Genomic DNA, 12,884 nt, shown 5'->3' on the forward strand with positions numbered 1-12,884 from the left:
TATATATATATATATATATATATATATATATATATATATATATAGAGTGAAATTACGTAAGAAGCGTAAAAACAATTTGTGTAAAAAAATTACCGTGATTACCGTCATTATTCGACAGCTGTAATATGTCTTTAAAAAATGTTATAAAAATTAAATTAAAAAAAAGAAGGAAAGAATTTTTGGAGACTTTAGTAGTGTAATTTGGTGGAATAATAATTTCCTTTCCATTATTCTCCGCTTTTGCGGGTAGGCATCTGTTTCCACGTTGGCAACCTAATCCAAGGAAAACCAACGAACAGAAAAGAAAAGTTGACGACAAAACAAATCTGAAAGCACTTGTGCCAAATCAAGTTGGGGAACTCGTTCCCTACTGAAACTCCAACGACGTTCACTGCATCGTTCTCCCCAAAGCTACACTCTCTTCTCTCTCTCTCTCTTCTCTTCCGTTTACTTAATTTAAGCCTCTCTCTCTCTCTCTCACACACACACACACACACGCACACCATGAGTCCCTACATTTTTGGAGTCATACTCCCTCTCCTCGTCACGCTTCTCGTACGCAACAAGAATCCTCCCAAAAGACGCGGCGTTCCGGTCCAAACCGGCGGCGAGGCCGGTCTGGTTGTCCGAAACAGCCGGTTTGAGTCACCGGTCCAGAGCGCGTGGGAAGGCGTTGCCACGCTCGCAGAGCTCTTCGAAGAGGCGTGCAAAACGCATGCGGAGAGGCTCCTCCTTGGCACGCGCGTGGTGCTGGCGAGGGAAGTGGAGAGCAGCCCCGACGGCAGGTCGTTCGAGAAGCTTCACTTGGGAGACTACGGCTGGCTCTCCTACGATACGGTCTTCGATGTCGTTTCGAGCTTCGCTTCCGGGTTAGCCTTCCTCGGACATGCCAGGGAGGAACGCGCCGCCATCTTCGCTGACACGCGCCAAGAGTGGTTTATGGCTCTTCAGGTTCTGCTGTCTGGTTAAACTCTTTTTTGGATTTGCTTTTTCTACGAATTTAAGTGTACACTTTTATTTAACATCTTTTGTTTGATAAGAAATATTAATGTGATGATAACATACTAAAGTGTCGGTCTTATAAATGTTATGACAATGGTGTCATGTTACATCAAGATTTTTGTGAAATATTAAATTCAAGGATAAATTAAAATTCTATTATTAAGATGGTAGAAAAATGAATTTTTTGCAAAAAGTTATGGGATTAAGTTCACGAAATTGAAAAGTATGGAAAATAAAATGTATCTGAGGCAGTTTTCTGGAAAATATTTAAATTTATTAAGTAATTAAGTAAGATAGGATGTTTTGTGTAAAAATGAGTAAGATTAGATTTACGTAATTATAAAAATATAGGTTTACGCTTGACATTTTATATCTGCAGAAATTTATTGACTTGAACACACTTTCATTTTGATTCTAACACCTCATGTTTGTGAATTTTTATTTATTTATTTTCTACTCGATGAAATGTTGGTGGCAATTATTTAATTTTTACTTATTTCATTCACTACACACGAACTGGTCACACTTCTATGGTAATGCTGGAATTGTTTTTTTGCACATTAGAGTCATCGCCATTCTTTTATTTATCAAGTGGGAAATTTGATTGGAAAAACTTACTTAAGAAATATAAAATCTGTCTTTAAAGTTTTGCAAGATAGAAAGAAACTACACCTTCGTGACATTTAAAGAAGGTTACACTTGGTCCATGGGTAAAGTTGCACTTTGATATCAATTGTCATGAACTGCAATGTGAAAACAACTTCTTTGCATAGGAAGGATAATATGTACCGATAACTCTTCCCTATAATAAGGGGGAAATAACTTGACATGGTTTTTCTTTCCCTCTTTTTGCTTCTTCAGGGTTGTTTCAGGCGAAATGTGACAGTAGTTACTATGTATGCATCATTGGGAGAGGAAGCTTTATCATATTCATTGAATGAGGTTTTTGTTACTCCTCTTTTGTCTCTTATTTCTCACACATCTATGCCTGGGATGTTCTGCTAATTGCTGTATACCCTCATCACAATCCAGTGGATCTTACCCTTGGATAATACGAGTTTGCCACGTTTGATTGTATATATACGATGGATCAATTTTTTAGCACTTGTCACGTATATGACATATGAGAAAAAAAAGGAAAGAGGTGTGATTAAATTTCTAAAGCAATATGGCCAGCCTCTTTTGATGTATGTTAACTAATAACTTTGCTAGGAAATGCACAGTAGCAATCAATGACTGGCTATCTGGTAGAGTACTAGAATGTCATGAACACAATTCTATTTCACAGCAAATGTCAATGTATAAAATGCTTCTTGCAATTTCTAAATCCTCTTCAATTCAGTGCACCAAACAAATTTTGGCTACATCATGAGGTGGCATTATATAAGCAACTAACACAAGGCTGTAGTTAGTTTGTAGGTTTTCTAAAGAAATAAACTATGTTATTGTCCACAATTTTTTGGTGAGCAAACTTGAACATCACACATTTCCTCAACCAATAAGTTCTAGCATTTTTAGTTTATTGAGCTTCGGAAAATTGAATCTGTCTCGTAAAGTTGTTTATATAGCCAGGGCTTGTTCTCACAGTTGTTTTTTACTTTCTAGAACTTAATATGGTTTGCTGAAATGTTTGTGTTTGCCTTGTTTAAGTTTGTGTGCTCTTTGTTTTGGTACGAACTCACTTTCAAAAACCTTTTCCAGACAGAGGTTACAACAGTAATTTGTGGGCGAAAAGAAATGAAAACACTAGTAAATATAAGTGGACAACTTGACACAGTGAAACGTGTGATTTGCATGGATGATGATATCCCATCTGATGCCTCTTCTATTGCATATAACTGGACAATCACTTCGTTCTCTGAGGTTGAGAGACTTGGCAGAGAAAACCCTGTTGAAGCTGATTTACCACTTTCAGCAGATGTTGCAGTTATAATGTATACAAGTGGAAGTACGGGATTACCCAAGGTCAGAAGCATCTTTGAGATGTGTAGCTCTCCCAATTTCAATTTCTTGTATCCTTTTACTTGATTGACTGCTCTACACAGTGTTTTAGACTGTCTAAAATATGTTTTCTTGGCTTCTTTTTGTTCCCTTTTTATTCTCTTATTTATACTGGGTTAAGTTATTCACTTGCTCTTATAGTTTCCCTCGTTTTAAGTTTTAGCCTCTGCTCAAGAAAACTAAAGTTTTAGTTCCTGTGCACGAACAAAAAGTTAGTTTTGGTCCTTTTTACTAGCATTAGAAAACAATTTCTGACAGTGAAACCGCCACATAAATGATCTGCTCTCACAAAAAAACTAGGCGTGGTCTAAACTTTTCAGTTTTCTTGTACAAGGACTAAAACTTAAAATGGAAACAACTAGGCTCAAACAAGTAGTTTAACCTTAATGTTATTTTGCTATTTCTTTAATCTTTCTTTTGCACAGGGTGTGATGATGACACATGGCAATGTCTTAGCTACACTCTCTGCTGTCATGACCATTGTTCCCGATATTGGGACCAAGGATATATATCTTGCATACTTGCCGATGGCTCATATCTTAGAATTAGCAGCTGAGGTATGTGAATACAGTGTTCTTGAATACATTCTATGAATATTTCTTTTTTAAGGGCATTGATTTTATTTCCATATTAATTTCTTCTGTTCTCCTTTATTTCATGTTTTAACAAACTTGCATACAAGTTAGAATTTGATGGCAGCTGTTGGAGTTCCTATAGGATATGGATCTCCTTTGACCCTTACTGACACATCAAACAAGATTAAGAAAGGAACAAAGGGGGATGCTACTGCACTGAGTCCAACTCTAATGGCAGCTGTACCAGCAATTCTTGATCGTGTTCGTGATGGAGTGTTCAAGAAGGTACTTTGATTTGTGACTTGTGTGATTGCACTCCTACATTGAACACGTCAAGGGTACATGTATGTTAGAAAGCTAGTTGCATTGTTTGGATGAACTTTTCTTGCTCATATAGAAGAATACAAAAGAAGGTAAAATGAATTGAGCTTTTTGCATTAGCCAAAATCAACTGATACACTTTACATATATAAAAGTTCTAGTTTTTATATAGCTTCTCGAGAAACTAAACTGTATGAGTTAATTTTAGCTTGAGAAGTTCAATGCATTTTATCTTAGTTTTATCTCTTAAAGCTATTTATAGAAAAGTTTATCCAAACATGGTCTAGTTGGGTGAGATTGAGGACTTAAAAGCTTGTCAATGCAGGTAAATGCAACAGGAGGATTGCCAAAGAAATTGTTTTATTTAGCCTATGCCCGGAGGATGCAAGCAGTTAATGGTAGTTGGCTTGGAGCTTGGGGTTTGGAAAAGGCTCTTTGGGATTTTCTTGTGTTCAAAAAGGTCCGAGCTATTCTGGGCGGCCGAATCCGTTTTATACTATCTGGTGGTGCTCCCCTTTCTGGTGATACCCAGAAGTTCATCAACATTTGTCTCGGGTCAGTCTTGTCATTACATGTATGCATTATCTTTGAAATAAATAAAAATTAATTTTATTTTGGAATAAAAATGAGTGAAAAAGTGTAGAGGGTAAGACATTTTCCTGAGAGAAACCAAGAACATCAAAAACACAAAAGCTCATTGATGATGAGGTCCTCTCAAGGCTCCTGACCAGGAAAGTCCACTAGAAGTCCCCAAGAACCCAAGACACAAAAGAGAAACAAGCTTCCAAGAAAGTCTTGGAAGATGATTGGATCTTTTTGGCCATCTTTTTTATAGGGTTTTGTTGCAGAAAGGAATGGCCAAATAGTCTAGGTATGGGGTATTGGTGAGTGTTGGTGGATGGTGTATATGGCAAATGGTGTTTATGCTTTTGGGGTGTATCTTGATGGCTAAAGGATGTGGAAAAGGTAGAAGGGTGGAATCTCAACAAGATTACACAATTAGATGCAAGAAATGGAATGAATAAGACAATCAATGATAGTGCAAGTGGAAATGGAAAAGGAGTGAGGAAGGATGGAGTATTTATGTTGTAATTAGAGGAAAACCTTCCTAATTAGAGAAAATATCTATAGAATCTTCCTCATTAGAGAAAATATCTGTAGGATCTTCTAGTTTATTTTTCAGTATATTGTTTTCTTATTTCCCTTTTTTAGAAGATTAGATTGTTACAAATAGAGATAAGGTGAATGTAATAGACATGAAAGAAAATAATAAAATTCATTTTCTTTTTCAAGAATTTTCTTATTAGAGGTGTACACACCCTAGGGTCTACGGGTAGGGTGGCTAAGATCCTTGAGGGTCTCTTGAGACTCTTCTTGAAGAGTCCAAGAAGACAAGAAGAGAGGATCTTGGGAAAACTCAACCAAGCTCATTCTTCTCACAAAAGAACTTCACTCTCAAGTTTTCAAGTTAAAGTGTATTCTATTATAAAAAGGTGTGATTTTAAATGAAGAGGATGTGCTCTTTTATTGCACTACAAGCCTTTAAGGAGTGTTTGGGATTGCTCCTAACATATACACTCAGGGTTTTTTTATTCTACCCTAGGTTAGACTTATTCTAAAAACCAAACAAGCTATTCTAACCTAGGCCTATTTTCAAGCTACGTTTTTCATGTGGGATACTTTCTTCTAAATTTATTACATTTTTATATTCTTTAATTTGTCTTCTTGAGATCTTGTTCTCCAATTTCTTCTTTAATTGAAGACTTCTTTTTCTGGTTCTCACCATTCGTGCTATACATGAAAGACAAATCAACTCAAATCTAGCCAATCTTTCCAAAGTTGAAATCCATATAAAATAAGTGTCGATTGAAAAAAACCCTATTTTACAAGCTAATCAAAAGAGAAAGAAATATTCTCCAAAACATAACCATTGTATTAAATTGCATCATGCATAGACATGTCAAATATTAGCTTATCTTTAACTTTGAAGAGATATTATTGTTGGGTCTATCGAGGAGGAGGTTACCCGTGGGTTACACAAACACCAATAACATCTGAGCCAACTATACAAGGGATCGACACCACTCTTTATCTAAAACCTTAAGGTAATGGGTCTTTCATCTTTATATACTGCTCTACTTTCTCAATTCTATCCAATGTGAGACTTGGACTCATTTGGATACCCAACATCTCCCCCTCAAGGGTGAGTCTCTTCCACATAGGTAGACTCCCCCTCCAGCGGAAGCATTCCCAACTAACCACAACCGCGAGTAGCCCTTTCCAAGGGCCGTATCTTAACGGAGCTTGCTTATACTCGTCCGAGCCGGTCATCAAGACAAACCATCGGCTCTGATACCACTGTTGGCTCTGATACCACTGTTGGGTCTATCGAGGAGGAAGTTCCATGTGGGTTGCACAAACACCAATAACATCTGAGCCAACTATACAAGGGATCGACACCACTCTTTACCCAAAACCTTAAGGCAATGGGTTAATGGGTCTTTTATCTTTATATACTGTCCTACTTTCTCAATTCTATCAAATGTGGGACTTGGACTCACACTTGGATACCCAACAATTATTGTTCATGTTTTAGGTGGTGTGGTGAAACTTGTGATAAGTTTTGACCATTTATTTTACTATACTGGTTGACCATTAGAACTTTAAGCCTAGAGGACCAACTTGAGGATCAGACTTAATAAATATTAGGATACTGTTCTATCAACCTTGTAATGATTTCTCACTTCTTATTTTAGAGAAACGAATGTTTTATATTTTCTCCCAAAACAATCTGAACCAACACAAGTCAGAATATTATGAAAGAGTATGTAATCTAGATAGGGAGGCTTGTGATGAAAATTTCAAACGTAACTTCTGGAAGTTGTAATTGACCTTGATAGTTGCCGTAAACAAAGAAAAATTGAATCTTTTGTGGGCCAGCATTTTTCCTTTTAAAATTCGATGTATGTGTTATGTGTGGAATGACCTTCTAAAGGATAAATTACTTCATTCACTTTTGAGTGTTCCACAAAAGGAAATGTTACTAGTTTCTACTCCAGTGCTTTTTTGCCTTTTTGCATTTCCATTATTATATTTTTTCATATATGTATGGTCATATTCAGTGCTCCAATCGGTCAAGGATATGGTCTTACAGAGACTTGTGCTGGTGGGACATTCTCTGATGTTGATGACACTTCTGTTGGTCGTGTTGGACCACCTCTTCCATGCTCATTTATTAAGGTAATTATAGATTAGATCAATTTATCTTCATGCAACTTGAATGGCACATTTTTTTTTATTTTTGCTTATGGGGAGGGGAGTAATGTCATAGCATGGACCTTGCTACATTAATAAGGAGAAGTAATACAAAACCTTACAATCATACTCGGATAACAATTCTTGATGGTGATCATTCAACACGGTCGTGTATATATGCATGGGTTACCTATCTTGAGTAAATCTTGTTAAGTCACGTTATGTAAAATTTCTTAGCAAGTGGAGAAATTACTAGAATAGGAAGCTTGTTCTCTTTCTATACTCATTTTACCATTTTCTTTTCACAAAAGGTCTTGTTTATAACCATGGTTGTCATTGATTTTCTACCATTTTTAACTAGTGCTCTAGTCTTAAGTAACTTGTGAGCATGTACCTTTTCTTAAGTTTTTTGAAAGATGTTTCTGGTGTTATTGTATCCTATTTGAACTACTAGAGTTGACCCCGTGGTAGGAGATTTGAGATGTATATGCATGAGGTCCTAGGTTTTACTCACTCAAAAAAGTTAACCTATCTGAGGTTTGTACTTTATATGTATATATCAAAATAGAAAATATTTTCAAATCTATCCATAAATGTTTTTAAGTACTGTTTGAATGTTTCCAAGTGTGACCTATGTACTTTACGACTTTGTGGAGGCCTTCTCACAACTCTAAAGTGGATGTATTGAATGTCAACTATTTCCCTTTTTTCTTCAATCTTGTTGTCATTGGTGATTTGTAGCTCGTAAAATTTTATAGAAATAGATAAAATCTATGATCTTCCTTGTATAATGGTGCAATGTAAAGGGGCCTCAAGATTGAGTCATCATTATGTATTTTCTACTCTAGATATCTAATCATAGCAGTTTACTTTTCTTTCTGGTATCCGTGAAAGAGTATTTCTAATGAACATTTGCTTTTCTTACCACAGCTAATCAACTGGCCTGAAGGTGGATATTTAACAAATGACTCACCAATGCCCCGTGGAGAAATTGTAATTGGTGGTCCAAATGTCACTCTAGGGTATTTCAAAAATGAAGAAAAAACGAATGAATCGTACAAGGTTTGTATCGATGGTCTTTTCTGTTATTTTTCTTTGGGGAGAAAAAACTGGGATAATGTATCACTTCCGATTTTCCACTATTGCCATAAAAGTTCTGTTTAGTCAATTTGAAAGATTTCATCTTACACATTTTTTCTGTCCAATGTCTGTCTGTATTTTGTTACACTTTTTTTATGTGGGGGGAGGAAGAGATTAATTTGTACTTGTTGTGAAGGTTGATGAAAGAGGCATGAGGTGGTTTTACACTGGTGACATTGGCAGATTTCATCCAGATGGATGCCTTGAAATCATTGACCGTAAAAAGGACATTGTTAAACTGCAGCATGGAGAATATGTCTCCTTGGGAAAGGTATATATGGATAATACTTCTTTTTTGTTTTTTTAAGGAAAAGTTGTGTTATTGAAAGGACCACTAATACTTTTATTGCTAAGCTCTCTTTTTAGTGTTATTAGTGTTAGCAATTTTTAGAGTTGTTAGTGTTAGCAATAAACTCTCAAACATGCTCTTTTTAACATTCATTCCAGTGTTGGTTAAAACTTTTAAAAAACTGCAGGATCAAGATCGGAATCCATTACTGTGAAAGTAAGAATCATTAAAATTTGTAGTTTTAAGAAAATTTAGCCAATAGTAAAAGGTTTGTTAGAGAATGTGTTACTGGCACTATACTGGAGTTAAAAGTGTAACGGGAAATTCAAATTCTAAGTGTATCCTATGCTTAAAATAACTTGATAAAATATTACTCCTTTCTGAGAAATTAAAATTCCCATCTTCATGTTGTAGGTATTTAGGCATATTTTTCAACAACTTTGTAGCATGCACCATGCACCATTCTAAAACATTTTCCTACATGACCAACTTATTAAATGCAGGTTGAGGCAGCTCTTATTGTTAGTCCCTTTGTGGACAATATTATGGTCCATGCTGACCCTTTCCACAGTTACTGTGTGGCACTTGTGGTGGGTTCTCAGTTCACATTGGAGGAATGGGCTTCACAACAAGGAATTTCATATGTCAATTTTTTAGATCTGTGTGCAAAAGAAGAAACTGTGAAGGAGGTGCATGCATCACTTGTAAAGGTATGCCCACTTTCCTAAATTCTCTTAACAATCTATTGGTAATGATTAGGAATTAATGTCATATTCTAGGAAGTACACTTGTCTAAATCAATAATACATTATAGACTTAAAAGTTAACGAAAGCAAATTTTGTAATTAACTTTAGAGTTACGTCCTAATTTATCTCGGGTTTGTCTTGTATTCAAACAACCACATATGCAAATTTAGAAAACAAATCATGTAACACCATATTTTGTACACGAAAAACCTGGAATGGTTAAAAGTTGCAACTTGGATTTCACATGCTCTCTTTTGGGTTGATATTTTATTTTCTATGTCATATTCGTTAACAATTTGGTGTCACTTGAGTGTAGAAGCATATATTTTCACTATGTCTTTATTGATTATATTAGCAACAAGCTTGGTACATACGATTTGTATATACCAGCCTGAGGAGAAGTATTAGATATATTATCTTTATCTTTTATTTTTAATTAGTTTGTTATTATCCCTTATTTGTATTTTAGACTTAGTCCATATTTCTTCTATTATAAATATGTATATATTCAACAAGAGGGAGATTAATTTCATACATAGTTTTTTCACTATATTCAACATGGTATCTAGAGCCTAAGATTCTTTTGAGAAAAAACAAATTGTCGCCTCTGTCACGACACCTACCGCTGTCGGCGGTGCTGTCTACTGTTGCAACCAGCAGCACTGTCGTCTACCGCCGCTGTCAGTGTCACCGACACCCTCTGTTGCCATAGTCGAAGTTCTAGATTTGACTAATGATAACACGATTTTGATTGTCTCGACTAGTAGTCCTAAGAATTTTATCTTTCAAAACCTATGTCTGAGTACCTCAGTCCTACTCTCCTAATTTCAGTTCTCTACTAGAGTCTTTTTCATTGTTGTCCACTATTTGTTGCCTTGTCCACCAATGTTCACCACTGGGAGAGTCTGTTTCTAGGTGCTTTGATGAATAAAGAAGACCATTCTTTTGAAGAGTCAGATCTTCTACCTTCACTGTTTCTATGTGGTCCAATCTAGTCCCTGCAGTCTATCGTTGTCAACCACTCCAGGCCACCATCCGTTACTGATGGCAATCTAGTACTTGTAGTTTGTTGTTGTCCACCATTGCAGGCCCCTATCAATTACTAATGACAATTTAGTCCCTACAGTTTGTTGTTGTCTGCTATTGATGGTAATCTTCTTTGTCGAAGTTTCGCGGTTGTCCACCGCGGTTTAATATTATTCTCCACAGCTGTTATTAGTTGTTTGTTAACCTCTGTTTGCACTCTTTATCAATTGGATGTCAATAATGCATTCTTCAACGACAATTTGCAAAAAGAAATTTATATGGAGCAACCTCCCATATTTGTTGCTCAAGGAGGTCTTTTGGGTTGATATTTCATCTTTTATGTCGTCTTCGCAAATCATTAACAATTTGGTGTCACTTGAGTGCAAAAGCAAATATTTTCACTAATTTTTTATTGATTAAATTGGTAACAAGCTTGGTACATACGATTTGTATGCATCAACTTGAGAGGGAGTGTTAGATATATTATCTTTATCTTATCTTTATCTTTTATCTTTAGTTTGTTTGTTATTAGTCCTTATTTGTATTTTGGGTTTAGCCTATATTTCTTTTATTATAAATAGAGTAGGGCCACTTTTGAATATGAATATGATACATCTTGTTCAATGTCTTGAAAAGCTTTTATCATCTGGAAAATAGTGATCCTCCTTTTACAAAAGGGTCATAATTGTGTGTTTATTGTGACCATGACATTTACATTTTATTGTGCTGTCCTCTATCCTTGACTTATACTATTTAAACCAAGTCATTGATTTGGCGTTTTATCATGACAATAAGAATGATCAAATTGAGATGGCATTTTCTAATTTCTGCATGGTTAAAGAAAACAACCAATAATTATTGTTGGAAGTCTTACGTCGTCAACTAGAAATAAGACTAATTTAGAGTATATATATGGGTGCAAACTTCATCTTACAAGCCGATTTTTTGAGATTGAGTTAGTCTTAAAGTTCATTTTTTAATATGGTATCAGAGCCATAAGTTAGAGCCTATCCTAATGAGATTTATGTTTTTTTTGGACATATCATTCCACTTGCTATCGAGCCACTATCGGACCATCCATTGATGTTTAATCCCACACACAAGATGTATATATCTCAGCGTGAGGGAGGTGTATTGAAAGTCTCATATTGACTTTCACCTTACAAGCCGATTTTTTGGGATTGAGTTAGTTTTAAAGTTCATTTCTTAACATGGTATCAGAGCTATAAGTTAGAGTCTATCGTAATGAGATTTATGTTTTTTGGACATATCATTTCACCCGCTATTGAGCCACTACCGAACCATCCATTGATGTCTAATCCCACACACAAAATGTATATATCTCGGCGTGAGGGAGGTGTATTGAAAGTCTCATATTGACTAGTGATAAAGTCAGTTTAAAGTATATAAGTGGATGTAAACCTCCCTTTACAAGCCGATTATCCAAGATAAAAGTAACCTAAAAGCCAAGGAAGGCAAAGTTATAAGATTTTGCTTATGTGGTTAAAAAGACATGCCGTGTAGATTTATGTAGCTGGTGTTTCATCCTTTTTATATATTTATACAGATTTGGTGATGTTTACTTGTATAAAATTTGCATGTTATAAAAAGTCCCTAGGAGACAAAGGGGCTTATATTAGGTTGTAAAGTTCATTTCTAACTTGATATTAGTTCTTGATTTTATATCTTGTAACATACGTTACACCAAAGATATCCCACTTAGTTCCCTGTTATTAGTTATGTTTGGTGTGAGTCCCAAATTTCACAATTAAAAGAAAAGGTTTGCTCTTTTTCTAGTATGCATACATACATTCTTTGAATCAACATTCCATGTGTTCCTCCTTTGTTATCTTAGTCTGTGAACGAGTTAAAATATTCCTTTAACATTTTCTTAAACCTCAAATTTTCAATCCCTTTCTATCAAATAGCGCATCTTATTTCTCATTTCTCTCTTCCTTTTTTTTATCTCACGTAATTGTATATAATATTGTGAAAAATATTAAGAATAGAAGTTCTCTTAATGAAACTATTGGCAGGAGGGAAAGAAGGCTCATCTGGAGAAATTTGAGATTCCTTCAAAAATTAAATTGCTTTCTGATCCATGGACCCCTGAGTCTGGCCTTGTTACTGCTGCTCTCAAACTCAAGAGGGAGGCAATAAAAAAGACTTTTAATGAGGAACTTACAAAGTTGTATGCTTCATAGGCTAAGGACACTAATCTTTTTACCAGCATTTCCCATTTGCATAGGGCAGGTTGAGGTGAGAAGGGTTTTGTATTTTTTTGTTAATCATTTTGTTTTTTCCATTTGAAGTTTATCATGCAAAGTGAGGCTTATTACGTGCAGAAGGCCAATACGTTGAATAATTTAATTTACTGAAGTAGTAACACTGTAAAATGAACTTTTATCAGACGTTATTGTTGTATCAATTTTCCAATTATAGAGTTACTCAGTATATTATGTTTGTTTGCCACTTTTCCCTTCTAAAAAGTGTTTTGTTCATAAACCATCGGTGCATCCTGATTCCGC

General features: G+C 35.4%; 1 protein-coding gene across 1 annotated transcript; it reads left to right on the forward strand.

Moving 5' to 3' along the window:
* The first annotated feature begins 273 nt into the window (after positions 1–273).
* LOC148205024 (long chain acyl-CoA synthetase 9, chloroplastic-like) lies at positions 274–12,828 on the forward strand. The gene is made up of 11 exons (XM_088102175.1): positions 274–951; positions 1,864–1,944; positions 2,704–2,967; positions 3,429–3,560; positions 3,690–3,863; positions 4,225–4,454; positions 7,022–7,139; positions 8,085–8,216; positions 8,431–8,565; positions 9,087–9,293; positions 12,393–12,828. The coding sequence occupies exons 1-11, from the start codon at positions 505–507 to the stop codon at positions 12,558–12,560; spliced, it is 2,088 nt and encodes a 695-aa protein (XP_087958301.1). The 5' UTR covers positions 274–504; the 3' UTR covers positions 12,561–12,828.
* Positions 12,829–12,884: the final 56 nt, after the last annotated feature.

The sequence above is a fragment of the Vigna umbellata genome, chromosome 1 (assembly GCF_029865625.1).
Source record: "Vigna umbellata cultivar VRB3 chromosome 1, Vumbellata_1.0, whole genome shotgun sequence".
Taxonomy (NCBI): Eukaryota; Viridiplantae; Streptophyta; class Magnoliopsida; order Fabales; family Fabaceae; genus Vigna; species Vigna umbellata.